This window comes from Bos indicus x Bos taurus, chromosome 10, assembly GCF_003369695.1.
Source record: "Bos indicus x Bos taurus breed Angus x Brahman F1 hybrid chromosome 10, Bos_hybrid_MaternalHap_v2.0, whole genome shotgun sequence".
Lineage (NCBI taxonomy): Eukaryota > Metazoa > Chordata > Mammalia > Artiodactyla > Bovidae > Bos > Bos indicus x Bos taurus.
This window is the reverse complement of record NC_040085.1, coordinates 12,893,950-12,906,302: the sequence shown is the minus strand read 5'-3', so window position 1 is coordinate 12,906,302 and position 12,353 is coordinate 12,893,950. Positions and strand designations below refer to the sequence as shown.

Sequence of the window (12,353 nt, the reverse complement as noted above, 5' to 3'; positions counted from 1 at the left end):
GTGCGCATATAGTTCTGTGATCGCAGGCCTGGCAACTGTGGAGGTGCATTAGCGACTGCTCCACCAGTCCCGGGAACCGCCTGAACTTGAACCATCGCCGATGCCCTGCACCATCCACCGCAGGCCGCAGGAGCTTCGGGTTCTCTCTGGGACTGGAGGGATGGGAGTCAGTACTCCCGGGTCACCGGTGAGGAGCTGTAGCGGGTCACGTGACCCGCCGATTGTCACGCGGGCACCGCTCACCTGACCAGGCTGTCACGTGGCCCGGCCGGCTGGGAGAGAGGAAGCAGACCGGCGGGCCATGGCAGGCTCCACGCTCAGGTTTTCGCTGCTGCTGGCGGCAGCGTTCGCTGGGCGGGCGACGGCCCTGTGGCCATGGCCCCAGTACATTCAGACCTCTGAGCTGCGGTACACCATCTTCCCGCAAAGCTTCCAATTCCAGTACCATCTCAGTTCGGCCGCGCAGGTTGGCTGCTCCGTCCTCGACGAAGCCTTCCAACGCTACCGTGACCTGCTCTTCGGCTCTGTGGCTTTCCGTTTTCCCCACCCCATAGGTGAGTCGGACCTGCCCAGTCTCGTTCCCGGGCTCCGAAAGGCCCTGCCTTGGGACAGCTCCCCCAAACCTCCTGAAACGCCCTTCCTCTGCCTTTTGCCCAACCCCCTCGTCTGTCCCAATCCTCTAGCTTCCACTTCCACCTGCCTTTTTTCTCCAGCTGTCCTCTCAGCCTCCCCAAGGGTTGGTTCCCCACCTCCATTCACTTCTTCACTAAATTGACTGGCCAGAACTTTTCTGTAATCCTGCCCTCCTGCTATATATTTCACCAATAATGTCTGCTTTAGGACTACAGTTCAATCAGAATAGGAAATTCCTAAAAATACTGTGCCAGTAGACATCTAAGGTGATCCTTCTGAGGGTGTTCCAGTGTCCGGGTCCTAGTGAGGTTGTGATCAGGGCTGCGCAGAGGAGACTAGAACTAATACCCACCACTGGTAAGACTAGACATGAGAGATATACTGACCTGTGTAAAATTACATAAAACTGTCTGACCCCTATTAGGGAAATGTTTAAACTGTGAGAGGAAAATCACCGATCACTTCCATAAGGAAATGAGTTTTAAGCAGCCACTTAAAGTGAGGTGGTGGATATAATTGGCCAGGACTGAAAGGAGGGTATTCCAGGAAGGAAGGAAGGTTTGAGCAGAGGCACAGAGGCTTATGGTTAAAATCACAGTGCTGGAAAAAAAAAAAATCACAGTGCTGGGCTGGTGTGTGTAAAGAGGGTGGGGGGCTGGGGACCAGTGAGGTTGAGGAGGGTGTAGAGTTGAAATGAAGAGTCAGGAGTGCTTTGGATATGGGCTTCATCTGAAATAGCATGGGCTGGCAATTTTTCTTTAAGGTGGTTACTGAAAATTGTGCTTGTGGGGTTTTATCCATTGGGAGATAATGAAAACTGTTTTGGACGAACATTACCAAAGAAGAGATAAGAAACTTCCTTCTCTGATGTTCTTCCTGTGGAGTCTTCCCTTTGGAGCACAGTTTCCTAGAGAGGCTTTCAGATGACTTGAGCCATAAGCCATAATCCTATTTCTGCAAAAACAAGGAAGAAGCTATGGAGGAGAACAACATCAACAAAGCCCAAACCATAGTATATTTCCCAATGGGATTGAAGAAAACAACATATGCAAGTTGTTGTTGAGTCTCTTAAGTTGTGTCCAACTCTTTTGTGACCCCATGGACTGTAGCCCACCAGGCTTCTCTGTCCATGGGATTTCCCAGACAGGAATATTGGAGTGGGTTGCCTATTCCCTTCTCCAGGGGATCTTTGCCACCCAAGGATCAGACCCACGTCTCATGCTTGGCAGGTGGATTCTTTATCACTGAGCCACCTGGAAAGCCCCATATACAAGTTAAAACTTAGCTAAAGCTTCCAGTGTCCTCGTAGGCTAGCTCCTCCACCAGAGATCAAACTCATGCACCGTGCCTTGGGAATGCAGAGTCTTAACCACTGGACTGCTGGTGAAGTCCCCAGTGCTTTCTTAATGCAGCACAACTTCTGGTTTTGAGCCGCTCCTTGAATTCAGTGAAGTTCATACTTCCAGGTTTTCTAAAAAACAAGTCTGGTGTTGAGTTTCAACTCTATTCTGAACTTGCCTCCAAGGCTTAGCTGTAGTCCATTAATTGCTAAATGGTTTGTGGAAGTATTTAGTACTTGTAATTGACAGGTGTTTCTGCCAACTGGAAGGTATGTGTTACATGTTGTTAAACTTGTTAAACAGGATTATTTTAGGCCCTAGATACTTGAATGAACCTAGTTCTCTGTTTTGATCATTAAGCCACATCCTGTTTGCAGATCAAAGATCTGATTATTTGGGATAGCATCCAACTAATGTTGCTCCAAATACTTTTTGGGGTGCTTGATGGAGTTAATAAAAGTCCAGGTAAAATGACTAAATCTGACTATGTCATTTGACTGCATTCTTCTTTGCTTTTCTTGAAACTAGTTGATTGAAGCCGTAGTCCTTAATGATTATCATAAAGTTCTCATCCTGTTCTGATGTTTACATGTACACCCCTGTGAGTTTTTTAGGATGCCATTGTCCCTGAACAGAATAATCCCCAACCCGTTCCCAGACCTTTTAATGTAGAATGGAAGGAAGATTATTGTATGAGTATCTGGATCTTTCTACAGCCATTATCAATATTTGATTAGCTCATCCTCAGATGTTAAGTGACCGGGTTGATAAGTGGCAGAGTTCATGATAATCTGAATCTCCTAAAATTCCTCCTTTGGCCATTCCTTCTATAATTATGCCCTGAACATAGATATTTAATTATTTGTTGAATATATTAAAATTAACTTTAAAGGGCTACTTCGTATAAAAGTTTGTAAAAAGGTTTCATGATTTTTGTTTGTGTCCTGTTGTTCAGTCGCTCAATCATGTCCGACTCTTTGCAACCCCATGGACTGTAGCATGCCAGGCTTCCCTGTCTTTCACCATCTCCTGGAGCTTCCTCAAACTTATGTTCATTGAGTTGGTGATGCCATCCAACCATCCCGCCCTCTGTCGCCCCCTACTCCTCCTGGCTTCAATCTTTCCCAGCATCAGGGTCTTTTCTAATGAGTTGGCTCTTCACATCAGGTGGCCAAAGTATTGGAGCTTTAGCTTCAGCATCAGTCCTTCCAATGAATATTCAGGATTGATTTCCTTTAGAATTGACTAGTTTGATATTGCAGTCCAAGAGACTGTTCTTTATGTCCAAGATCATCAAAAAGATGATCTGCAGGTTTCATTTAGAATTGATTGTCTTTCAAGTTTCAAATTTGGAGTATTAGCATGTGATTTCATGAAAAGGAGGAACACAGTATGCTGCGGTCCTAACTCAAGCTGCTCTTAACTCATCACAGAATTGGAGATGCATTGGAACTGCATCTAGAGAACATAGAGGGGAAGCCGATAAGAGGCAGCTGGGCTAGGGAGAAAGAGTAATGCTGATTGGTTCTCTCTGCTCTAATTGAACTAGAGGCTGTGTACACTTTAACCTTCCCCGTGACAAGGACAAGGCATAGCCTTGGGGTGCTTGATGGAGTTGATAAAGTCCAGTTCAGTTCAGTTGCTCAGTCGTGTCTGACTTTTTGACACCGCATGGACTGCAGCATGCCAGGCTTCCCTGTCCATCATCAACTTCTGGAGCTTGCTCAGACTCATGTCCATTGAGTCGGTGATGCCATCCAACCATCTCATCATCTGTTATGCCCTTCTCCTCCTGCCTTCAATCTTTCCCAGCATCAGGGTCTTTTCCAATGAGTCAGTTCTTCACATCAGGTAGCCAAAGTACTGCAGTTTCAGCTTCAGCATCAGTCCTTCCAGTGAATATTTAGGACTGATTTCCTTTAGGATGGACTGGTTGGATCTCCTTGCAGTCCAAGGGATTCTCGAGAGTCTTCTCCAACACCACAGTTCAAAAGCATCAATTCTTCAGTGCTCAGCTTTCTTTATAGTCCCAACTCTCACATCTGTACATGACTACCAGAAAAACCATAGCTTTGACTAGATGGAACTTTATTGGCAAAGTAATGTCTCTGCTTTTTAATATGCTGTCTAGGTTGGTCATAGCTTTTCTTCCGAGGAGCAAGTGTCTTTTAATTTCATGGCTGCAGTCACCATTTGCAGTGATTTTGGAGCCCAAAAGAATAAAGTCTCTCATTGTTTCCATTGGTTCCCCATCTATTTGCCATGAAGTGATGGGACCAGATGCCATGATCTTCATTTTCTGAATGTTGAGTTTTAAGCCAACTTTTTCACTCTCCTCTTTCACATTCATCAAGAAGCTCTTTATTCCTTCTTCACTTTCTGCCATAGGGTGCTGTCATCAGCATATCTGAGGTTATTGATATTTCTCCCGGCAGTCTTGATTCCAGCTTGTGCTTCATCCAGCCTGGCATTTTGCATGATGTACTCTGCATATAAGTTAAAAAGTCCAGGTAAAGTGGCTAAATCTGATTATGCAGAAGACTTGACTGCCAGTTATATATATTGTCTTAAAAGCGAAGAGGAAGAAAACAATGCAGCAAGAGAGTTTTGTAGAATTCTTTTTCTTGTGATGGGGTATGTGGAGGATGGAGGGCTATATAAGAAGGAGAAATACAGTGATTTGAGAAGAATAGGTATCAGGAGAATCATTTTTAGCAAAGGGCAAAATAATTGTGTTCCATTTGGAATCCCTGGGCCTAAGATAGCTTGGCCTCTACCAGCCCCTCTTCTCGCAGCTGAACCCAAGAAGCTCAGCGTGATCTAGATGTGTATGGGTAGTCTGGGCCTGGTTTATGAAAAATTCCAGTCTTATTTCCTTGAGCCATCTCTGTGTCCCCTTTCCCCTGCTTGAAGACCGATTACAGTAGTGGACTTAGGGTCTGAAACATGATCTACTCAGGAGTCAGCCACAGAATGTTTATTGATCACTTCTTTAACTATGTTCCTTTGGCAAGTTGCCTAACTTGCAAGTAGCTACTGCTGCTTTTTATTTTCTAATGTGTCTACATTTCAAGCATTTCTGAGGATACAGGGAGATAATGATGAGTGTCTTTACAAACTTTGAACTAGAAGGAAGAACTGGGTGTTTGGTTTTTTTTTGGCTGTGCTGGGTCTTCATTGCTACACAGGCTTTTTCTCTAGTTGCGATGAGCGAGGACTACTCTTCATTGCAGCATGCGGGCTTCTCATTGCCGTGGCTTCTCTTGTTTCAGAGCCTGGGCTCTAGATGCTCGGGCTTCAGTAGTCACAGTTCTCTAGCCCTAGAGCACAGCTCAGTAGTTGTGGCACTTGGGCTTAGTTGCTCCTCAGCACGTGGGACCTTCCCAGACCAGGGATATAACCTGTGTCTCTTAATGTGCAGTGCTTAGTCGCTCAGTCGTGTCTGACTCTTTGTGACCCCCATGGACTGTAGCCTGCCAGGCTCCTCTGTCCATGGGGATTCTCCAGGCAAGAATACCGGAGTGGGTTGCCATGCCCTCCTCCAGGGGATCGTCCCAACCCAGAGATTGAACCCAGGTCACCTGCATTGCAGGTGGATTATTTACCATCTACCACTGAGACACCAGGGAAGCCTAAGAACTTGGTGATTTTTAAAATGAAACAAAATGTAAAACGTTAAACCCTCAAGCTGCCTTTCCTCCCATCTCCTTCCATTCCACTTCCTCACCTCCACACGGAAGAGTGAATCACAGCACTGGAGATTTTTTGCCAGTTGATTCCCTCTTTTTTGATTTGTTTTTAACAGCAGGTGGGGTCTTTTTTTTTTTTTTTCCTTACAGCTACTCAGTTTTGCTAGGGCATGTTGTGGATTTCTTAGCCCATTGAAGGCATAAACCTCAATCCTTTTCCTAATGATTTGTCAACTGAAATTAAAATGTATAGCCTGAGATCTGTGAGTTCAGTTTTATTTGGGGACTCAGGACTATAACCCAGGAGACAACCTCTCTCACAGCTCTGGAGACCTGCTCCAGTGAGTAGTGGGTCAACAAGCACATAGGTGATTGTGGAGAAAGGGGTCCATGCGGTCAAGCACACATCTCGGTAGAAGGCTGTTCTCGGTCACGAGGAACAGATATCTGGTGCTCTTCTATGTATGGAAAGATACAAGAAATTGGATTAATACAATTTTCTTCTGAAAATATCTTAACTTTCTGAGGGCTTCTTCTGCCAGTTTTCCCAGACCACAGAGTGCCTCATTTCTGATCTTTGCCCTAAACTCCTGTCAAGGTGTGCTGAATGTCTGTGACTGCAGTGGCTGCTCACCCAGTCCTTGTAGAGCTCAATGCTGAGTGACATTCCTTAGATGACAGTTATACAAAACAGAGTTTTGCTGCCCAACTCATATTTCTTTTAGAAATGAAAGAGGTTATTACTCTTATGTTTCTGTATTTTCCTAAATTTCTTCTGCTAACCCTGGAAATAAGTGACAAGATCAGAGTCGATGTGCATCATCCAGAGGTTTAACCAATTGGATGACAAGCTTTCTCTCACCTTTGTGGGGCCGCTGACCAGGGCAGCTGAAGAGAGGAAGTTGAGTCTGGAGAGGTGAGACATGTATAAGAGAAGCATTTTCTGTGATCTGCCTCAAGGCTTAAGGGTTTGTAGTCTGTTGTAACAGAAAAATGGGTTTGTTTTTCTTCTCTATTCATGGTTGTAGTGAATAAGACCTATTACTGGGTCAGGAACTTCTCTCATTTATTTCCTGCATCTGTTTTAAGCTACTGTTATTGCTTAAGCTCCCTGGCCATGCACTCAACCCTGATCTCTAGCTAGCAGCAGGGTGCTATCATTCTGTCCACATCTTGAGGTTGGTTGTGGCTTGATTCTGGTGTGAAACTCTCTTCTCTAGCAGTGTGTGCTTAGATGCAGGAAGTTTGAGTGCTTGGCCACTTGAATGTCAGTCAGTAAGCTTCCTTTCTTTGTAACGCTTTGGGATGGGAGCAAGGGAGATGGCTTGCCAGGTATCCTCTCCTGGATGAAAAGTTTAACTACAGTCCTATTCAGTCTTGTCCTGGGGATAACTAGGATCTCACATTTGTGGCTTTGGTCTTTTGACTAGGGCCACAGTCCTAGTTTGAGGCCGATTCAGAGTTCCAAGCCCATGTCCCTTTTATACTGGGTGGGCCAAAAAATTTGTTAAGGATTTTTTAAGATGTTACAGAAAATGAACTTTTTGGCCAACCCAATATGGTGGTGGGTCAGCCTGTTTGCCACGCAGGGTGGCATCACACAGTAGTGGAGCCCTCAGGGTTCTATAGGAAGCTCATGGAAGGCCCTCAGGGCTGCTTCTGTGGTGTGGTTTTCCCACAAGGCAACTTGCCCCTAGGCTCTTCCAGCCAAGCTGCAAAAGTGACTTTTTAGGAAAAGACAAGTGAAAAATGGAAGGAAACTAGCATTTATTGAGTATCTGGCACTTGCTGTATGTTACACCCTCTAATCTTCATCACAGCTCTGGGAGGTTGGTGTTATACTTATCTTTCAGAACTGAGACTCAAAGAGGTTAAGGGTTGCACAGCTAGCAATGGCAGAGTACAAATTCCAGTCAGGTCTGTTTGTCTACCAAGACTTTGCTTTTTACACTGTGCAGTGTAGGGACAGTCTACTCATGAATACCTTTATCAAGCATTATACCAGTTAGGGATTTGGGAACCTCACTGTCCTTTTGTAGGATTAAACTCTGATAACACTTCAGTCTTAATTACTTCAAATAGTAACTTCTGACATCTAATTGCTTTAATCGATAGCACTCAAGTTGTGAATATTTTGAGCCCTGGCCCATTGTTTGCAGATTCCAGTAGTATTTCTAGTTGGCTTCCCCCCTTCCATTCATCCTTAATACAAGCAGCATTTATTAAGCAACTATAAATTGTCAGTAGCACTGGTCCAAAGAATATTAATGAGCTGCCTATGTCCTTAAAGAATTTACAGTCTCATACTACAAAGCTACAGTAACCAAAACAGTATGGAACTGGCACAAAAACAAACACATAGATCAGTGGAGCAGGAGAGACAGCCCAGAAATAGACCCATACACTATGGTCAAGTAATCTGCGACAAAGGAGGCAAGAATATACAATGGAGAAAAGACAAGCTTTTCAGCAAGCGGTGCTGGGAAAACTGGACAGCTCCATGTAAAAGAATGAAGTTACAATATTCTCTAATGCTATATACAAAATAAATTCAAAATGAATTAAAGACCTAATGTAAGACCAGATACTACTGAATGGGAGAAAATACTTGCAAATAATACAACTGAGAAGGGATTAATATCCAATATATATAAACAGTTCATACAACTTAACATCAAAAAAATACCCAATTAAAATGTGGTTGAAAGAAATTAATAGCCATTTTTCCAAAGCAGAAATGCAGATAGCCAACAGGAATGTGAAAATATGTTCAGTATTGCTAATTATCAGGGAAATGCAAATCAAAACCATAATGAGGTATTAACCTCACACCTGTCAAGATAGCCATTATCAAAAAGAACACAAATCAAAACCATAATGAGGTATTACCTCACCCCTGTCAGGATGGCCATCATCAAAAAGAACACAAATAACATTGGTGAGGATGTAGAAAAAGGAACCCTCCTACACTGTTGGTAGGAATGTAAATTGGTGCAGCCACTGTGGAAAACAGAGTGGAGGTTTCTCAAAAAACTAAAAATAGAATTACCATATGACCCAGCTGTTCTACTCCTGGCTAAACATATGAAAAAAACAAACACATTAACTAGAATGCACCCCAGTGTTCACAGCATCAGTATTTGCAATCGCTGAGATATGAAAGCACCCTAAGTGTCCATCAACGGATGAATGGCTAAAGAAGATGTGTGTGTATACACACACACGCACACAGTGGAATACTATTCAGCCATACAAAAGTCATACAAAAATTTTGTGATTTGCAGCAACATAGATGGATTTGGAGGGCGTAATGCTCAAACAGAGAAAGACAAGTAACTCTATGATATCACTTATATGCGGAATCTAAAAAATACAGTGCACTAGTGAATACAACAAAAAAGAAACAGACTCACAGAATAGAGAGAACAAACTAGTGGTTACCAGTTGAGGGGAAGAGGGGCAATATAGGGGTGCGGGAGTGGGTGGTGCAAACTGTTGGTTGTAAGATCGGCTCCAAGGTGTAAATACAGTGTAAGGAAGGTAGCCAGTATTTTGTAATAATCTTAAATGGAAAGTAACATTTAAAAGTTGTATAAAATTTTTAAATGAATTTTTTAGAATACTTAAGAATTTACAGTCTCAAAGTGGACAGACATACAGTAAAGTGTGATTTTTGCCAATAACTGAAGCACAGGTGCTTTGGGAACACCTGATATGTGTGTGTGTGTGTCTGTGTGTGTGTGTGTGTGCACATGCATAGGGGGTACATTTTGAGAAGACTTCCAATAAGAGCTGTCTAATAAGATCTGAAAGGAGCTGATGGAGGTGGAGTTGGTAACCTACACAGAAAGAAATACATGCAGGAAAGGCCTTTAGGAAAGAAGCTTTCATGACATATTTAAGAAACTCAAGATCAGTGATGTCAGCATGAAGCACACAGCTACAGGGTGAATCAGCAAGTTCTGAAGCTAAAGAGGTGGTAGATGCAAGGTCATGAAATGACCTGGGGAGCCCTGATAAAGAACATGAACTTCATCCTAAGGTCAAGGAAGGCCAATAAAGGCCATTAAACAGGATAAGTGATGTAACTAAACTCTGACTGCATTGGGGATTGGTGGGGAATGGGACTAGAGGCAGGAAACCCACTTAAAAGACTCTTACAGTGGTCTAGATAAGCGAGAAAAGTGGCTGAAGTGGGTTGACAGCTGTACAGACAGAGAAAACTAGAAAGATTGAAGAAAAATGTAGGAAGTAGATGTCCTTTGACAATCAAATGGATAAAGAAGATGTGGTACATTTACACAATGGAATATTACTCAGCCATAAAAAGGAATGAAATAGTACCATTTGCTGCAACATGGATGGACCCAGAGATTGTCATACTAAGTGAAGTAAATCAGACAGAACAGACACATGTCATATGATATCACTTATATGTAAAATTCTAAAAAAGTGATACAAATGACCTTATTTACAAAACAGAAACAGACTCACAAACTTAGGGTCACCAAGGGAAAGGTGGGGGAGAGGGATAAATTAGGAGGTTGGAATTAACATATATATACTACTATATAAAATAGATTAACAACAAGGAATTACTGTTTAGTACAGGGAACTCTACTCAATACTCTGTAATGAACTTTACGGGAAAAGAATCTGAGAAAGAATAAATACATGTATATGGACAATCAAATCACTTTACTGTACACCTGAGACTAAGGCAACATTGTCAGTCAACTATACTCCAATAGAAAAGTAAAATTTTTTTCAAAAGAAAAAAGTTTTAGGAAGTGGGATGCTTGAAAAGTAGGGGTTTTGATGGAGAAGGGGGTTATGGGGATGACTCCAGATTTGCGATTTAGTAATTTAAATGTATTCAGCTGCCATTCACAAAGATAGAGGAAATAGTAGGAGAGCAAGGGAAGGAGTGAAAAGAGAGAGAGATTAAGAGGTTGGAGGCAGACGGGAATGATTAAAAGTGAGTTTGGTTTTGGACCTGTTGAGTGTGAGGTGCCGATTAGCTAGCAGACAGTTAGCTGAATGCTAAAGCTTGAGAGAATGAGTCCTAAAGGTGACCATGAGAGGGTGTTGAGGAGGAAAAGGAGGATGTCACTGGATGACTGCTAAGCCAGAATGTGGGTTAGTTCTTCCTCTTGGGTCACCTAGGATTTGACTAGGTGAAATCACCTAGTTACCTAGGATTATGACTAGCTTTCAGACAGAGAGGAACACTGGAGACTGGAATCCAAAGTCTTAGGTAAATAAAGAAGTGACCAGGAAGTTGCAGAGTGTTCTGACAAGGAGAGGTTCAAGATTTTACAGCTGAATGTCATGATTTCCAGAGGAGAGGTGGTGGTTGTTTTTTTACTTGATGGAAGAGGGTGGATGGCCTGGAAGCAGCCCCCATATGTCTCGCCTAGGATGTGAGAAGGAGCTGCCTCTCAGAGCAAGTTGTAGGGAGAGGCAGGCTTCAGTTTTGGGGGAAGTAGAAAAGGCTGTAGGTGTTGGTAGTTGAGTAACCATGAATGAGGCTCCAGAGGGTTGGCAGGTGTGGACGATGTGTAGTACAGGTGACTTGGTGGAGGAGAGGAAACAGCCCTCACGGGAATGGGAGTGTGGGCCCAGAAAGAGCAGAGGCAGAGTGACCAAAGAGGACAGCAGGACAACACGGTAGATTTCCATGACTATAGGACTGCCGAGGAAGGAAGTTCCAGAGATAAGCAAAGGTTCATGTATATGTGTGTGTGTGTATGAGAAATTAATATATGACAAAGGAAACATTTCCAATCAAAAGTGAAAAGATGTGTTAGTCAATAAATATGTTAGGATGACTGGTTGACGGTTATCCATTTGGAAAATTTTTTAATCTTTACCTCATGCCAAGCACAAAAATAAATTCCAGGCGAGCTAAAGATCTAAAGATATGCCATCAAACTATTAGGACTCAAAGGAACAATTCATTTAGTCCCAGGGTAGAAGAGGCCTTTCTAAACAAGTCAATAAAGGAAACCATAAAGGAAAAGACTAACAGATTTGACTACATACAAATTAAAGCAAAAGAACCCTTAAGTTAGAAAATAAAGGACAAAATGAGGCAAATATGTAACCTTAAAAGACAAGGTTAAAATCTAGAAAGAGCTCTGCAAAGCAATAAAAGAAAATTAACTTTTAAAAAATGCAAAGACAGATGAACTTATCTACAAAACAGAAACAGACCCACAGACTTAGAGAACAGACTTGTGGTAGCCAAGGGGGAGCAGGGACAGAGAGGGGTGGACTGGAGTCTGGGGTTGGGGGACGCCAGCTGTTACATACAGAATGGAGAAACAACAGGGTCTTGCTGTACAGCTCAGGGAACTAGATCCACTCTCTTGGGATAAACCATAATGGACAAGAACATTTTTAAAAGAATTTTATGTGTGTGTGTGTAACTGAGTCACTTTGATGTACAGTAGAAAGCACAGTGCAACTATACTTCAATAAAAAAGTTTTTGTAAAAAAAAAAAAAGTTTTTTATTGGGAAAAAAGTACAAAAAATATGACCAGTAAATACAAAGCAGTGCTGAAATTCAATGACTATTACAGGGATACAAATTAAAACAGTGCTGTATCTCAGATGGAGAGGGATTGTGATACAGTGCTGTATCTCAGATGGAGAGGGATTGAGATGATCTAGTTTTAAAAGGGGAGA

General features: G+C 42.7%; 1 protein-coding gene across 1 annotated transcript in view; it reads left to right on the top strand.

The window, feature by feature from the left end:
- Window positions 1-255: 255 nt before the first annotated feature.
- The window catches only part of HEXA (hexosaminidase subunit alpha), a 31,632-nt gene continuing 19,534 nt past the window's right edge, over window positions 256-12,353 (top strand). Inside the window, exon 1 of the mRNA XM_027553146.1 lies at window positions 256-554. Within this exon, the coding sequence (XP_027408947.1) occupies window positions 302-554 (253 nt within the window). The 5' untranslated portion in view covers window positions 256-301. The remainder of the gene's footprint in view (window positions 555-12,353) is intronic.